Source organism: Eschrichtius robustus, chromosome 2 (genome assembly GCF_028021215.1).
Source record: "Eschrichtius robustus isolate mEscRob2 chromosome 2, mEscRob2.pri, whole genome shotgun sequence".
NCBI lineage: Eukaryota > Metazoa > Chordata > Mammalia > Artiodactyla > Eschrichtiidae > Eschrichtius > Eschrichtius robustus.
The window spans coordinates 8,668,136-8,686,719 of record NC_090825.1 but is presented as its reverse complement, the minus strand read 5'-3'; the positions used below and the strand labels follow the sequence as shown (position 1 = coordinate 8,686,719).

At 41.3% G+C, this 18,584-nt stretch overlaps 1 protein-coding gene and 2 pseudogenes across 1 annotated transcript in view; 2 read left to right on the top strand and 1 right to left on the bottom strand.

Annotated features, from left to right (window-relative positions):
• Positions 1-16,041, bottom strand: part of MARCHF6 (membrane associated ring-CH-type finger 6) — a 75,274-nt gene extending 59,233 nt beyond the window's left edge. The window contains exon 1 of the mRNA XM_068535141.1: positions 15,803-16,041. Within this exon, the coding sequence (XP_068391242.1) occupies positions 15,803-15,821 (19 nt within the window). The 5' untranslated portion in view covers positions 15,822-16,041. The remainder of the gene's footprint in view (positions 1-15,802) is intronic.
• Positions 5,404-5,792, top strand: LOC137759161 (small ribosomal subunit protein uS8-like; annotated as a pseudogene).
• A 138-nt stretch (positions 16,042-16,179) lies between the features above and the next one.
• Positions 16,180-18,584, top strand: part of LOC137755806 (large ribosomal subunit protein uL24-like) — a 36,070-nt pseudogene continuing 33,665 nt past the window's right edge.

Genomic DNA, 18,584 nt, shown 5'->3' with positions numbered 1-18,584 from the left:
CAGGACTGGACTCACCTTGCCCTGCAAGGTCAAAACTATTTTTGCCGTAACACTAAGAGTCTTTTACTCTCATTGTCTTGCCATTGTACAGTGGAGTTTTCCAGAGGCTACATGAGACACCTGTTTGAATGCAACTGCCTCCCATTAAACCAGACATTTAAAAGGTACGTAAATATAAAACAAATCCACTCTTCTCACCAGTATTTTGGATTTAGAATATATAGTTATTTTCATTAAAAAAATTTTATATTAACACATAATGGGTGTGTTAAACGAATAAATATTTCTAAATTTTTTTATTCTCTTATACAGCAAATAAAAGCTCTTCTGAATCTTTTAGAAGAATTTACAGGGATCCTGAGACCAAAAAAGTTTGAGAACCACTGCTCTATCGTAGTGGTATGTTTAGGTATGCTGATAGATAGATAGACATAGATTTTGCTCATGGAACATCTGAAAAAAATCAGAGAATAACTATGGCTCTCTCAAAATACACATATGCATAAAATTATCATTATTGTATCAGGGACTTCACAAGCTCCACTGATTATATAAGAACAAGGAAAGGGAAGGGAACATTAGACTTCTGAATCACTTTGTTTTAGAACCATAGAAATCTTTTACATAATAATAAAAGTGGAAATCATATAATAATCCAAATGCAAAATAAACCAAAAACAAATCAAACAAATAAACCTGTGTATATCAAGCTTAATCACAGAAAATAATTACTTTAGACTTTAAAACATGATCATATATCCCCAAGTAGGCTATATCCAAAGACAGAAGGAACTATAAAGAAATCCTAAAGAGAATTCAATAATCATCATGTTAATAGTAATAACATTGATAGTTACTTTAAAACTTGGAGGATAAAGACAGTAAGTATGATACTGGTACTGCGGTTATTTGTTTTAAAAAAATTATCTCTTAGAATACGTAAGTATTCATGGATGAAAAGATATCGTATCTGGGATTTCCTTTAAAACAATCCAGCAGAAGTGTAGGGAGGCAAGAGGGAAAGGGTTGAGATAAAATTATCAACCATATGCTTGTATCTGTTGAATCTAGATGCTGGTTATACGGAAGTTTATTACATTAATCTATTTGTGAGTTTGAAATTTTGTATAATGAAACTTTAAAAAAAAAATCAAAGGTTAACATGCAATTTGTAAATATAATAGCTGAACTTTACTAACACTACCAAGTCCTATCTGTCTATCTATTTATTTATTTATGGCTGCGTTGGGTCTTCGTTGCTGCACGCCGTCTTTCTCTAGCTGCGGCGAGTGGGGGCTACTCTTCGTTGCGGTGCGCGGGCTTCTCACTGCGGTGGCTTCTCTTGCTGTGGAGCACGGGCTCTAGAGCGCAGCCTCAGTAGTTGTGGAGCACGGGCTTAGCTGCTCGGCGGCATGTGGGATCTTCCCAGACCAGGGCTCGAACCTGTGTCCCCTGCACTGGCAGGCGGATTCGTAACCACTGCGCCACCAGGGAAGCCCACCAAGTCCAATTTTATCAGTGAAGTTCTTTAGCAGGAGGTCTTTGCATGTGGTTTATTTAACACACACACACAAATGTGAAAACTCATGTTAGCAATTTTCCTATTTCACTGACCATGTTTTTTAAAATATGTTAAAACTTTCACTGGCTATTATCTTCATCAGGGAAAGAAGGCAAAATAAAATCTAAATAATCTGTCTCAACATTCCTAAAAGCCTAGTACTATGCAACCAACAACCCATTTGTAACTTAAAACCATTTCATCTAAATGACTCTAATACAGAATTTGGTCCAAGAAACAACATCACAAATCTCTTTTGCAGTACTGACTCTTGTTTTTCCCCACATGAAGTTGTGACAGAGTTTTGCTCAAGAGTACTTTATGAATAAATATTTCCCTAAATGGAAAGGCAAAGATTGTTGCTATAAATCAACCAGAATGGCGATAAGCCTCAGCTATAAAACTCTTCAAGGCAAACACTTAGCTGTTTAGCAGGCCCCGAGCCACACCTGATTTGCAGTGGCTTACCCCCCCTTATCAGGGAAATGGAGGCCAGGAAAAGCTGCCTAAGAGATAGGCTGCAGCTGCCATTGCTCTATATCCTCAACTCAATTTCCTTAGCTAGTCCATGTGCATGGAGTAGAAGCAATGAAAGGTTCTTCCCTGCCAATCTATATTCCAGGAGAAAAATCTGACACAAGGCACAGGTATATAAAGGTCATAGTTAAACATTCATTCTGGAAGAATACGTAAGAAACTATTAAAAGTTGCTACTTTGGGGGGATCAGGGTTGGGGGAAATAAGTTCTTTCCTTATTTTATAAGTGTATGTTGCCTATAGTGCAGGTGTACCTCGGCATCCATGGATGGATTGCTTCCAAGAGCCCCCATGTATCCCAAAACTCCAGGGCACTCAAGTCCCATAGTTGGCCCTCCACATCTGCAGGTTCTGTCCACATCCACGGATTCAAGCAAATTCAGATGAAAATTCTGATCTGCAGTTGGTTGAATTTACAGATGTGACACCCACGAATGGGGCGGGGGCCAACACCATGTAAGTACTGGAAAAAATCCGCATATAAGTGGACCCAAGTAGCTCAAACCAGTGTTGTTCAAGCATCAACTGTATATATTTGTGTAGTATTTTGCTAGTATCTTACTTAAAATTAATAGTTCCCTATATACTTATGTCCAAAAGCATGTACAAGAATGTTCATAGCAGCTCTATTCGTAATAATGCCTCCAAAATGGAAACTACCCAAATTGCCTAAATTTGGCAAATAAATTTGGATAAATTTTGGTATATTCATATAATTTAATATAATACTTCATGGCAAAAAGAATAAACCAACCAAAACCACAAACCACAATTTGGATTTATCTCACAAAATGATGTTGAGTGATAAAGAACCCCAGACACAAAGAGTACCTACTCCTATACAATTCCACATGTAAAAAAATTCAAAAACATGTAAAACACATATCATCTAGAAAATAAGGATAAAGGTTCGCTCTAGAGAAAGGCAGCAATAAAGACTAGAAAACGAATGAAGATTCTAGATCAAGATGAAATAGTAGTTTTCTGCCTACTCCTCCTGCCCAGGACAGCTAAAAACCCAGGATATCATATACAAAACAAACATAAGAAAACTCGAAAAGGTGAAGAGAAGGCAGATCAGCAAAAGAAGCTGGGACGCCAAGGAACCACAAGGCAGTGAGTTCTCTGGATTTGTGTTCTGCCTCAAGTATCCTGGACTGGAGCCTGAGGTGGAGAAGTTGGCAAGCTAGAAACACCAATGAGAACAGACAAAAAAATTCCCCCCAAAGCTTGCTCTCTCTAGCCAAAGGACCAGGAAAGGGCAACTCAGCAAGACAGAAAACTTTATAGACAGTAACTGCTGCTGTACCCCAGCCAAACAGTACAAGAAAAAAATTCGACCCCACCACCACCTCTGACAGTCAAGAACAAGTGGGGAGTAGATTTAAGATTAGCAAACTCCATTTCTAATCCTAGCCCAACTATATTATCAAGCAAGTTAATGAGGAAATGAGGATTTAAAACCTAACCCCCAATTCCAAAAGACATCTTTTTGACTTTATCATACACACCCTGGTTATGTGATCAAGTTTTCTTGAATGTTTTATTTTTTCATAATTTAATGTCAATATCCTACATATATCTACCGCTCCAAATTTATAATTTTCTTCCTTTTGAACAGTAGATTTGCTCCCTCTAATGAAACACATTACTGAAATATAAGGGTAAAAATAACTAGTACAACAGCTAATTTTAAGAAGTAGTTTTATTACTAGTGAAGCTGGGTATTTCCACATTTTGCCACGTTCTCTTTGTGAACTATCTATTCAAATTCTTCGTCCAGCTTACTAATTAGGGTCTTAACAATAAGAAGAGTCCAAAAAAATTCAGCAAAGGATTTGAACAGATACTTCAGCAAAGAAGGTCTACAAATGAAAACAATGCTGACTCATTAAGGAATACAAATTAAAAACACAGTTAAGATGCTAATGACTGTACAACAATGTGCTTATATTTAATGCCACTGAATTAGACACTTAAAGATGGTTAGAATAGTAAATTTTGTTATGTATTTTTTACATTAACAACAAAGTTTAAACCACAGTAAGATTACCACTACATACCTATTAAAATAAAAATAAAAACATATATACTCTTCCCATACATCCAGCAATCCTATTCCTAGGTATTTAACCTAGTAAAATGAAAACTTATGTTTGCACAAAAACCTATGTGAATTTCATTCATAATTCTCCCAGACTGGAAACAACCAACCCAAGCATTCCACAACTGGGGAATGGATAACTGTGGCACATCCCTACAACAGAATACTACTCAGCAATAAAAAGGAGCAAACTGCTGATACAGGCGACAATGTGACTACATCTTAAATGCATTATGTTAAGCTGAAAGAAGCCAGACTCAAACAGCTACATACTGTTTAATTCCACTTATGACGTTCTGGAAAAGACAAAACTATACAGACAAAAACAGATCAGTGGTTGCCAGGGTCTGGGGGTGGAGCTGACCATAAAAAGACACGAAGTTATTTTGGGGAGTGAAAGAACTATATCTTGATTGTGGTGGCTACATGACTATCTGCATTTGTCAAAAACTCACAGACATTAAATAACGAAAACTTTAAATACACTTTAAATTTAATAAAATCAAAAAGTTTTCTACAGTACTGGTGTCTAAACAGATGTAGGAAAAAAGAACAAATGAGAAAAGGTAACGACATGAAAAAAAATTAGTTCCCTCTCTAAAATGTGTTCTAATGAAGTTGTAGATAGAAATGTATCCCAATGAGCACATCTATTTCATCCGACCAGGTAGGAATTAATGTTGCTAGGGACTGTGGAAATCATCAGCATTGGTCATCAAATATTTTTGGCATTCTACTTTCTGGGTATGTGGCAGTACTGCACTTCCCTGTCACCTCTGAAATTATACCTGAACATGTGACTTGCTTTAGTCAATGAAATATGAGTTACAGTGATGTGCATCACTTCTGCATAGAAGTCTTTGGGCACCAATGAACACAATCCATCACACTGCATTTTCTTGCCTCAACGACTGTGGAATCATGTGCTAAGCCATGGTCTCCAATCTAGATCTCCAAGTGACCAGCATTATTAGCAGGAGGATCTCTCCCCAGCCACACTGGACGTGATGTCAGTGAGAAACTTAACGCAACCCTCTGTTGCTCAGGTTTGGGGGAAGTTTGTGACTAAGACATAAATCAGTCCATCCTGTTTTATAAAGGATCTTAGCTGCTTCACAAAACTAAAACTAAAACAAGCACAACCACCACCAACACAGAAAGTCAAAGAAAACTCTTTTCACCATCTTTCCGTGCTACCGCAATGGTGTGCATGAATGACCTGGCTGATGCTCTCAAGAGCATTAACAATGCTGAAAAGAGAGACAAATGCCAGGTTCTTGTCAGGCCATGCTCCAAAATCATCTGGTTTCTAACTGTAATGATGAAGCATGCTTACATTGTCAAATTTCAAATCACAGATGATCACAGAGCTGGGAAAATTATTGTGAACCTCACAGGCAAGTTAAACAAGCATGGAGTGATCAGGCCCAGATTTGAAGTGCAACTCAAAAATCTAGAAAAATGTCAAAATAACCTACTTCCATTCTGCTAGCTTGGTTTCACTGTACTGACAACCTCAGCTGGCATGAGGACCATGAAGAAACAAGACAAAAACACATAGGAGAGAAATCCTGGAATTTTTTTTCCTAGGAGTATGTAACAATGTGCAAATAAAATGCCTCAATGGGGAAAAGGGGGGGGGGGGAGGAGTCAAAGAAAAAATTATCTATTTTGTTTACTAGGATCAATCCCACCACCCAAAACCTCAAGAGAATAACAAGGCCAAGGGTACAAAAGGAGAGTGCAGTCTACAAAAGGTGCAGCCTGAGGCCCTTCACTAAAAATGAAATAATGTTCTGTGGTGGAGTAAGGCTCCACCAAGTTAACATGCAGTAAAATTACAAATCTTGCTCAGGCCAAAGTAAAATCAATGCACTCTGCTGGTTATGAATGCAAACTTACCTAGAACAATAAAACAAAGCTCTTCCTGGTTTTAAAGGGCAAATTTCTTCTGTTAAATCCTATGGCAACTTTTGTTGCTTTATTTGAATACTTAATATCTTCACAAAGCATACCTTTTAGAAGTTCCTAGCACAGAACCTAGCTCAATAAAGTTTTTTTTGAACAAAACCTTCAAGTCCTTAGTGACTGAATATGGAGACAGCCCATGAGATGAAAGGGAGGGGGAACACCCAATAGTGTGCGAGGTTATCAAGTTGGTGCCAGCTGTGGAAGTCAACACCCATTCAAGGCTAGCCCATCCCATTAGTTTTTTTAGCCAACAATCCAAACATATTCTAAGTATCTACTATGAGAAAAAATGCAAAACAACTCTTAAAGTTTTGGGTACATCTTAACTCTTAAGCCATTCTCTACCCTGAAAGTTCTTTCACATAAGATTTCAAAATGTTTCCACTTTCCTTCTGGTGATAAACTAGTGATAATTTAATAAACAAAGGGTTTAATACACTTTTTTAGAACAGATTACATTTACAGAAAATATAAGGAGACAGGACAATGCTCCCCCGTACACAGTACCCAGTATCCCCTCTTATTAGCATCCTACATTAGGATGGTAGTTCTATTACACTTAATGAACCCATATTGACACATTATCATTAACTAAAGTCAACAGTTTATTCAGATTTCCTTAATCTTTACCTAACGTCATTTTCTATCCCAGAATCCACATTACATTTAATTGTCATGTCTCCTTAGGCGTCTCTTGGCTCTGGCAGTTTCTCACACTTCCCTTGTTTTTGATGACTTCGATTTTTTTTAAACTAGTTATTTTTTGTGTGCATTGCATCTTCGTTGCTGCACGCGGGCTTTCTCTAGTTGCGGTGAGCACGGGTTACTCTTTGTTTCGGTGTGCAGGCTTCTCAGTGTGGTGGTTTATCTTTGTTGCAGAGCACGGGCTCTAAGCACACAGGCTTCAGTAGTTGTGGCACGCGGGCTCAGTAGTTGTGGCTCACAGGCTCTAGAGCGCAGGCTCAGTAGTTGTGGCGCACAGGCTTAGTTGCTCCGCGGCATGTGGGATCCTTCCAGACCAGGGCTCGAACCCCTGTCCCCTGCATTGGCAGGCAGATTCTTAACAACTGCACCATCAGGGAAGTCCCCAGAATTGGTCTGATGTTTTTGCTCATGATTAGAGTGGGGCTGTGGGTTCTGGGGAGGAAAATCACATAGGCAAAGTGCCATCTCATCACAGAATATGAACGGTACATTATCAACATGATTTTTATGACTGTTAATGTTGACCTTGATTCACCTGGTTGTAGTAACAAAGGATTTTTAATAGCTAATTATCAACAAAAATTTTATAATTAGTAGCTACGATTACAGTAAACAAATATTAAAAATACATTAAAAAACAGTATTCAAAATATCTGTGGATAACCTATATAGCTAAAACCAGAAGTGTGACTACATAAATTGTGGTACATTCACTACACGGATGTCTATAGCCCCTTTAAAATAGCAGTTATATGACAATATGGAAGTATGCATAATGTTAAGTAAACAAAGCAGGAATAAAAAAATGAATACACACTGTTCTTACAACTAGGGAAAAAACCCAAAACAGCCTAAAAGAGAAAATACAAAAAAATGATAGCCATTATATTGGTTAGATGAGAACACGGGTGATTTTCTTCCCATTTTCCCGGTTTCTACTGTTTCATTGCTACTTCTACAATTACAAGAAAAAGACATTTTTAACTGCTAAAATCCTGTGGAAAAACACTTCCTTTTTGACTGTGAAAGTATACCTATTTTTTTTAAATGTGGATTTGGTAATTAGGCCTTGAAAGCATACATTTAAATTCCAATTCTCCATATATCCCAAAGCTTAGTTATTTCTTATCTCTCCCGATTACTGATCATTACAAAACTAACATTCACCTGTACTATTGCTCCTGGAAGCCTGAAAACTACATCTGCCTTGCTGACTAGGCTTGAGTTACATGCTGTCAATGAGAAGCTCTTCTGTGGGATCATAAGATGGAGGGAAGGAGTAAAGCCATTTCCTACTTCTGGCTCTAAAAACAGCAGTGGCAGCTAACTGCAGGTACTGTGGACTCCTGCAGTAGTTACAGAGTTCGTGGTAAGGATTTTGGCAGCAGTGGACAAATGCAAATTCAGCAGCACAGGCAATAACTGCCAAGTTTTAGCAGGAGTGTGCCAAGTATCAATGTATTGAATATTTCCTCTCAGCTCCAAATTTATCCTTCAGTACCACCTGTTCAGTGATAAGAAACTGGACTCTTTTAAACAGTTTTTAAAAATAAATTTGTCGGTAGAGGGTGCTGGAGGAACGACACAGGAGGACTGGAGCACTCCTTGCTCCCGCTGCACTGTCAGGTTTGCTTTAGTAACCAACTTCTCACAGCCCTACTGATATCAGCTCAACACACTCCAGGCCTTGCGCCCACAGTGGTACCCTAACTCTGTCTGCATGCCTCCCCATCAACCTTGAGTCTCCTGCATGCACCCTGGAGGGTTGTTTCCTGCTCACCCAGAAACTGTGGACTAGCTCTGGCTTGGACAACTCCATACTCCTCCAATGAGGTCTGAACCACAGCTGTGAGGAGGGGCCCTCACCCCTCCCCAGTCTGTCCCTACTTGGACATTTTCCCTCAGGCCCAGGGTACCTTTTACCGTAGTCCTTACATCTTTATAATTATTCTCTTATCATAGGTTAATAATTCTTTCAACTTTCTCTAGTTAAGTTACTGTGTTTTCTGCCTCCTCACTGGATTCAAAGTGCAAAGGAAAAAGAAGATTTAAAGAAGAACCAAGTGGAAATTTTAGAAGTGAAAAATACAGAGAGTGTGGACTCACTCCTGGACTCAGGCTCAACAGCAGTGGTTGTCTCAAGAAAAAGCACTTGTATTATTCTTTGGAGTTACCAGCTGAACTGCTTCCCCACCTCCACCTCCCACGAAACACCATTTTTACTATAAAACAAAACAAAACAAAACAACAACAAAATGACAATTATTCAGACAGATTTGGGTATTCGGCAGGCATTGTGTCACAAAAGAATGAAGGGAGCCTAAGAACCAAGGAAAACACTGACAATATTTGCTGCCAATGACAAAAATAAAACTTCCAAGCAAATATTAGGATTTTATAAAACCTATATCCACCACAATAAGAACGACAGCTTCTCCAATACCTAAAGCCCTTCTGAGATAAGTGGTGACGTTAATGAATGTGACTTTTATGTTACACAGGAAAATGTGTCAAGCTTTGGAAGATTTGCATAACTTGATCCAACAGCTACCAAATGATCAATACATGAGGTTACAAAGCCATGCATGAGTAAAAAACAATGGATTTTTAAAAAGTTTTACTGAGGAATAACGGACAGCCAATAAAATACGCTTACTTAGAGGATATGACTTGATAACGCTTGACACTGGTAAAACTGTCACCACAATCAAGATAATGAACATATCCATCACCACCAAAATTAACTCATGCTCCTTTGTAATCCAGCTTCATCTCATCCTTCTCTCACCCATCTTGTTCCCTCCCAACTAACTGTTCTCCGCAGCACGTATAACCATCTAGTCATGCCATATAATTTATTACATGTTTATTTTCTGTCCTCCCCTGCTCCTCTACCAAGCCAAAAACAAGAACATAGGCTCTATGAAAGAAGGGATTTTGTCTATTTTGTTACCAGCCTAGCCCAAGTGCATAAAATACTGCCTGGCTCGTAACAGGTGCTCAATAAACACTTGTCAAATAAGTGCATGTATGCTTGCCCATAAGCATGCCAAAGCAGTGAAAGTTGATCTGTGGCAAGAAGAATGAAGCAGGCATTACTGGAAGCAGAGGTGAAAGACCATGTGGTTCTAGAAAGACAGTAACTAGCTGTCTGGTTCTGACAATTTCCTATCCTTTTAACCCATTACTTCCAAATCTAAGTCACCTCAAGGTTTTACCATAATAGATACAGAACATGATCAATTATGATAAAGTTCAGCTTCATCCCTTCCCAATGAATATAATTCATAAAGCATAAAAAACAATTGTTTTGGCAGTCCATAAAAATAGGCTGATGAGATTTTATATTACATTCTGCTAGTGTGAGCAGTAATTTAGAAAAATGAAAAAGAAAAACGTCAGCTCTATATATCACTGGGCTGAACTGAGAGCACACCACTATGGCAAAACGTTTAATATCTTAATGAGAGTTTCATACATCAATACTTGCAACATTTATTCCAATGTTGCAGTGCTTTTACTTTTAAAATATGTATATCCTTGAGCAAAGAACAGATTTTTTTTTTGAAACTGAAAAATATCAGTGCTTTGCAGGATCAGACTCCTAATCGATAAAATGAGGAAGATCTAAGATCTCCTCAAGCTCTGAAGTTCAAATATTTGATGATAGAGAGCAGTTTACCTAACAGAACTTCTTTCAAAATAGGAGTCAATCCTCTTACACCCTGCCCCTGCCTTACCAACTAAGTTTACATAATATTCTAAATGCTTTGTTGTCATTTCAACAACTTTTCATTTCACCTTCACTAGGAGTAGATACTGTCTCAAGAAACCACTTTCTTTGCTCAACCATAAAAAGCAACTCCTCATCTGTTAAAATTTTATCATGAGATTACAGAATTCAGTCACATCTTCAGGCTCCACTTCTAATTCTATTTTTCTTGCTATTTGCACCACATCTGCAGTTACTTCCTCCACTGAAGTCCTGAACCCCTCAAAATCATCCATGAGGGTTGGAATCAACTTCTTCCAAACCCCTATTAGTGTTGATATTTTTGCCTCTTCCCATGAATCACAAATGTTCTTTTTTAAAATTTTATTTTTTTTTATTGAAGTATAGTTGATTTACAATGTTGTGTTAGAATCACAAATGTTTTTTTTTTTTTTAAGAAACTGATATTCTTTTTTAACTTTAATTTTTATTTATTTATTTTTGGCTGTGTTGGGTCTTCGTTTCTGTGTGAGGGCTTTCTCTACTTGTGGCGAGCGGGGGCCACTCTTCATCGCCGTGTGCGGGCCTCTCACTATCGCGGCCTCTCTTGTTGCGGAGCACAGGCTCCAGACGCGCAGGCTCAGTAATTGTGGCTCACGGGCCTAGTTGATCCGCGGCATGCGGGATCTTCCCAGACCAGGGCTCGAACCCGTGTCCCCTGCATTGGCAGGCAGATTCTCAACCACTACGCCACCAGGGAAGCCCCCACAAATGTTCTTAATGGCATCTAGCATAGTGAATCCTTTCCAGAATGTTTTCAATTTACTTTGTCCAGCTCCATCAGAGGAATCATTATCTATGGCAGCTATAGCCTTATGAAATGTATTTCCTAAATAATAAGACTTGAAAGTTGAAATTACTTCCTGATCCATGGGCTACAGAATGGGTGTTGTGTTTGCAGGCATGAAAACAACACTCATATTGTTGTACATCTCCATCAGAGCCCTTGGGTGACCAGGTACATTGTCAATAAGCGATATTTTGAAAGGAACCTTCTTTTTTTCTGAGCAGTAGGTCTCAACAGTGGGTTTAAGATATTCAGTAAACCATGTTGTAAACAGATGTGCTGTCATCTAGCCTTTGTTGTTCCATCTACAGAACACAGGCAGAGTAGATTAAGCATAATTCTTAAGCGCCCTAGGATTTTTGGAATGGTAAATGAGCAATGGCTTCAGCGTCAAGTCACCAGCTACATTAGCCCCAGCAAGAATCAGCCTGTCCTTTGAAGCTCTGAAGCCAGGCATTGACGTCTCCCCTCTAGCTATGAAAGTCCTAGGTGGCATCTGCTTCAAATATAAGGTTGTTTCATCTACACTGAAAATCTGTTTTTCAGTGTGACCACCTTCAAGAATTATCTCAGCTGGATCTTCTGGATAACTTGCTGCAGCTTCTACGTCAGTACTTGCTGCTTCACTTTGCACTTTGGTGTTATGGAGACAACTTCTTTCCTTAAACCTCATGAACCAAACTCTGCTAGCTTTAAACTTTTCTTCTGCAGCTTCCTCAACTTTCTCAGCCTTCACAGAATTGAAGAGAGTTAGAGCCTTGCTCTAGATTAGGCTTTGGCTTTAGGGACTGTTGTGGCTGGTTTGATCTTCTCTCCAGACAACTAAAACTTTCTCTACATAAGCAATATGGATGTTTCTTATCATCCACGTGTTCACTGCAGGAACACTTTTAACTTTCTTCAAGAACTTTTCCTTTACATTCACAACTTGGCTAACTGGTACAAGAGGCCTAGCTTTCAGCCTATCTCTGATTTCAACATGCTTTCCTCACTAATCTTACCTATCTCTAACTTTTGATTTAAAGTGAGAGACATGCGACTCTTCCTTTCACTTGAATACTTAGAGATCATTACAGAGTTATTAAATGGCCTAATTTCAATATTGTTGGGCCTCAGGGAATAGGGCGGCCCCAAGGAGAAAAAAAAAAACGGGAACAGCAGTTGGTGGAGCAGTGAGAATACACACATTTACCTATTAAGTTCACTGTTCACAGTTCATGGTGTCCCAAAACAATTACAACAGTAAATCATAGATCACCATAACAAATATAATAATAATGAAAAAATTTGAAATATTTGAAAGAATTACTAAGATGTGACACAGAGACATGAAGTGGGCAAATGCTTCAGGAAAAATGGCACCTATAGACTTAATGCAGGGTTGCCACAAACTCTCAATTTGTAAAAAAAATTAATATCTGCAAAGCTCAATAAAGTGAACACAATAAAACAAGGCATGGCTGTATTATGAGAATGGATTATAAAACTGTTGATTTTACAAAAATAAAACTTAATACACTGAACACTTTAGAGATCTTTAATACCTAGCAAACACATAATATGAAGGGTCAAAATCCATCTGGCAAACAACCCATTTTCTAATAGAATTCAGTCTTGTTTACTACAAATATGAAACATTCTGAGCATTATAACATCATATATGGTACCATGAGAAGGAAAGCAACATGCACTTTTGAAAGAGATGGAAGAGCTTAACAATCTCTTTGCAGGTTGGTATTTCAGATTTCTGTTTGCTCAGATTAACATATTAAAAAATAGATAAGTGAAGAACATCAACAGTGTTTTTAACGAGTGATAAAATTTAAAGATTTAAAAAATTTTTATTTTCTTTATGTTTAGCCATATTTTCCAAGTCTCCTACAAAAAAAAAAAAAGTTTCTTTTATAATCAAATAAAAACCCAATTGCATTTTTTTAAATTTAAGAAATAACCTGTAATAACTCATTCAGCAAACAGAAGTTGTCTCCAAGCTTTTTGGTGTCTTCACTTTGTCATTTTTATCCTGAAATCTTCTGTAATCCTCCTTTTCCTTCCAGCATTTTTTCAAGTTAAATTTACACTAACTTTGAAAATTTCAGAAGACTTCCAATTTGGAATTATGCAAAATTAGGCATGAGCAGTATTAAGATTCACTTTCATTTCATGACTAACAGTGTCATAAAACAAATGCAAAGTAAAGCTTTGTCAAATTATGTAGATAATTCATCTTATAAAGGGAGTGACAAAAATACAGTCATCTCAACACTGGACACTGGGTATCCACTTACAAATTTAACCACGGAGTCTGTCAGACCTGAGTTGGAATCTTGCCTCTGACATCTGTTACCTGTATGACCTTGGGCAAGTTACTTAATCATACTAACCCTCAGTTTCCTCATCTGTAAAAAGGGAATGGTGCCTACCTAAAAGTCTTAAGAGCGTTAAATGAGATGTGTATAAAATGTTTAGTGAAGTACATGCCATCCATCAAGTCCTCAGTAAATGTCAGTTATTTCAATAGAGAACAGTGTTCAAGTCAGTAGATAAATATCATTTGTACTTCACCCCGACTGAGGGGGGTGGGCAGTGCATTAGAAGCACTCGGAAAATATTTCTTTCATGATTCCACCTTTGCGATTCTGCAATTCCCGAATCACCACTATCATACGGTAAGTGTATGCAAGTACTAAGTGCTTAAGCTCAAAGAATGGGAATTTAATAAAACATGCCAGTATATATCAATTGATAAATCAATAAACACATTCATTACTAGAGTGAGTCATTAAAATTTGAATCCAAAAGGATGTATGGATGTAGATGGAAATTTACACACTAGGACCACCTGTCAAAAGAAAGTAATTCCTAACCTCCTCAGCAGTTTCACTTTACTATTTTTTCCAAAGGAGTCTCCTGTGGTGATTACCTTTCAGTCACGGCATATAATAAAAACAACTCAGGCATAATGAAAGGAAAACTGTGTAATCAGGATACCTAGGTTCAAATCTTTCTCTTACTAGGGTGTGAAACTTGGACAAACTATTAAAATAACTAACTTCCACACCTATAAAAGATAATACCTACCTACTCCATAGGGATCTTAGATCAAATGTGAAGGCATGTAACTATGCTCTGTAAACTGTCAAGTATAACATGCAAATATCATTACAGTTGAGGTTTTTCCTATCGAAAGACTTCTTTTAAAAAAATGATAAATTGATCCCCTCCACGCATCACATATACAGACAACATCAAACTTTTCATCACCCATTACTGCACACCACGACAGTCCCTAACGATCATTTAAAATCATCAAAATCGCAATCCGTAAGGTTGCAAGACGCTTATATCCCCACATAATAAACCCAAAGCATAAATGCATCTTCGCCGATAACCGCAACAACAGGAAAGCGATTAGGAATTTCCTCTATAGACTCACGAAATTATTCGATAAACTCTAAAAAGATAAAACTGCTTAAAAACAACCTAACTACCTTCTACGGATTAGCAAATGCGTTTCACTAGCCACAGATGTTCAGTCATGTCTTCACTTCTGTATTCAGTTCACAAGAGTCAGCTTGTTCCAGAACAGCCACATCCAAAACACACGCACTCACAAAGCAAAACACACACACAAAACTCTGCTTATTGGTGCCAGAGACTAAGCACAAAATAAACTACAGCGAAACAAAGAGCCTTCCTGCTTCGAATAACCTCGGTGGCCCTGCCTCTGCCTCGCTTAGTAAACAAACTACTAGGGGCCACGCAAGCAGAGGGCAAGGTTTTTAAATACGAGGTCAGTTCACTCCACCAGGCCGTCACCTGGCGGGGTATTTTTCGCGAAGTTTCAGTCAGCAAAGAAGTTTTATCGTGAAAGGGTCGGGCCCGGAGAGCGAGGGGCAAAGCGACATAAAGAAAGACAAAACCGAGTGGGGGAAGGGCGTGGAAAACGCCCCCAAACTTCGTGCAGCGACCACGGCGCCGTCACCCCCAACCCAGGACTGGTGGGACAGAGGGGGCGGGGAGCCACGCCGGCCGCGGCCGCCGCAGCCCGACGCCCCCGGCCCGGGCAGGGGTCCGGCCCTCCGCGCGCGCGCGCGCGGTAAACGGCGGGGGGCGCCGAGGGGTCACCTCCTGCTCCCTGCCGCCCCTCGAGCCCGCCGCTCGGCGGGCAAACGGCCCCGGCGGCGGCCCAGCCGCGATCCCGCCCGCCGGGTCCCGCCGCCGTCACCGCGCGCCCCCGCCCCGAGCCGAGGCGCCCCCGCCGCTCCGCCCGGGCCTCGCCGCCCGCCTCGAGCGCCGCGGACCGGGCGCGGGCCCGGCCCGCACCCGGGCGCCAGAGCAAGGGCGCGGGCGCCGCCGACTTACCTTCCTCGGCGGTGTCCATCTTGTCTGGGGCGGGGGGGCGGCGGTGACGCAGCCGCCAAGCTCCCGCGGCGGAGGCCGGAGCCTTCCGGCCGGGGCGGGGGGAAGGGAAGGGGAGGAGGGAGGAGGGAGCGGAGCCGGGCCCGGGCAGGTGCGTTGCTCAGGTGCGAAAGAGGAAGCTAGAGGAAGGAGAGAGGGGGACAGGGAGAGGGAGAAAGGCTGACATAAAACGGGCGAGAGAGGGGAGGGGGAGGGGCGGGGAAAGCGGAGGGGAGACGCCTGGGCGGGGCGCGGAGGCGGAAGGGGCGGGGCGCGTCAACGACAAGTGCCGTCACTTCCGGCGGCGGCCGCGGGGGCGTTGCGGCGCCCTTCGCGGATAGCGGGTGGTTACTCTCGTGGGCGGCGGACCATACGGGGTTTGTCCCCAGGGCTGCGCGGGGCAATGGGGCTGAAACCTTAGAAGGAGCTGAGTTCTAGTGACCCCGAGGGAGGCGACAAAGAAGGCGCGGAGCTGAGGGAGGAGAGCAGCGGGAGCGAGCGCCTGACGGCGAGGTGGCGAGCCCAGCGCCGGCCCGGGCGCGGTGCAGACTAAGGCGGGTCTCAGAGCTGAAGAGTTACCTGGGCGCCTGTGAAAATACAAGTTCGGCGCCCCCCTCCCTCCCGCCCCGAGATTCTGGTGCCGCGTGTTTGGAGTCGGCCCAGGGATATGCATTTTTGTTCCGCACGCGGGCACTTCTGATGCACGTTTTGAGGAAGTACTGAAATGTCACTTCAATTAAAAAGGCAAGCTCTAACTCTACCACAATCCCTCCCAGGGAAACTTCATTTGCCTGGAAGGACTGCTTCAATAACCTGCTTAGGCTAGAGGCTGCAACACCCTCCTGTAAGGGAAATCGGTTCAGATACGGACAGGGCTTGATAACACTGCGTGTCGGACGCTTACCTGGCCGGAGCTAAATTGCTTCGGACTGAGCTCTGCTTCCATCAGTACAGCACCTTTCCTCACCGTAATCCCGGGCTTGTTGTCTCAAAGAAGAACTATGTAGAAAATAACAAGTTAGAAAGGTCACCACTTTTAGAATCACCTGAGTAGAACTAAAGGTGTCTCTAATCCGAAGGAAATCTATTTTAAAGAATATGCAAATGACTTGCATATAGATTAGATATATGATACATTCAGGAATGCTAGCAATCTCTTTTCCATCTGTGTGAGTGAAGGAGTTGGGAAGACGCCCTCCCCCAAGCCTCATCAATCAGAATGAGACTTAGAATAAAAATAACGAAGTGGGCCCTTTTCCCTTTTGTGGCCGTCGCTGAAGCGCCAGCGGCCGAAATGAAGTTCAATCCCTTTGTGACTTCTGACCGAAGCAAGAACCCGAAAAGGCATTTCAATGCGCCTTCCTACATTTGCAGGAAGATTATGTCTTCCCCTCTTTCTAAAGAGCTGAGACAGAAGTACAATGTCCGATCCATGCCCATCTGGAAGGATGATGAAGTTCAGGTTGTACGAGGGCACTACAAAGGGCAGCAAATGGCAAAGTAGTCCAGGTTTACAGGAAGAAGTATGTCGTCTACGTTGAACGAGCGCAGTGGGAGAAGGCTAATGGCACGACTGTCCATGTGGGCATTCACCCCAGCAAGGTGGTTATCACCAGACTAAAACTGGACAAAGACCACAAAAAGATCCTCGAACGTAAAGCCAAATCTCGCCAAGTAGGAAAGGAAAAGGGCAAATATAAGGAAGAAACAATTGAGAAGATGCAGGAATGAAGTAATCTTGTATACAACTTTCATTAAAAACTGTTAAAATGAAAAAAAAAGAAAAAAAAAATAATGAAGTGGAATCCTCTGTAGAGAGAGCAGCCCTTGAAGACTAATGTCACCGATTTGACCAGAGTCACTCATGTTACCCAAGGTAGGAGAGAATTCAAAGTCTTGACACGATAATGGAGGCCCGCTGATTTCAAGGACTGACCTTGAGAACTGAGCATATTTAAGCTTTTTCTTAAATATGTTTAGACTATATTATCTCCCAAGAAATGGAATCTGAAGGAGGCTCATACCCCTGTCCCCACCCCTCCCGCCCAACCGGACAAGCACTCACATCCCCTGTAAGGCCTGTGGCAGAGCACTCAACTCAGACCAGGGTCACAGTTCAGGACCACCAGACCCAGCCTCGGGTTGTACAGCAAAAGCGGGAAGGATTCTGAGAGGTAGACTTCGAGATTTACTGAAGGAAGTGCCAGTGGTCTTTCCGGGCAGGTATGTGAACCTCCAGGCGGTAGACCTGGGTTAGGATTGGAGGGATGTGGGTGTATGCGGTGCGGGTGGAGGGCTCCCTCCTTTTGTCTTTCTGTGTCTTCCTTTGTGATGCTCAAAGGAAGCTTACTTCTAGAGTTGAGAATTGCCCCAACCTTTTTTCATTCAGCCTTTGGAGGTTAAACCTAAGAGTAATCAACCAATATTTGTTGAGTCCCTACTATGTGCCAGGCAATGGTCCTCACAACAAACCTTTTGAGATACATAAGGCAGTCAGACCTCTCTTGGTTACCAACTAAGCTAGTAGACAAAAGGGAGGAATGGACTGTCGACATGAACAAACTGTGACAAGGGTAGTGGTCCAGTGGGCCTCAGGAATTGCTGGAACCAGAGTCCCCTCTCTGCCCCCATCCCTCTGCTCTGCTTCTCTCTGCACATCAGCTTCTTGTTGTCACACCAGTTTCCTCCACATGGCTGGGGACAAGGCCCCTGATAGCTCTCAAGGTCATATCTTCAGCCTCACCAT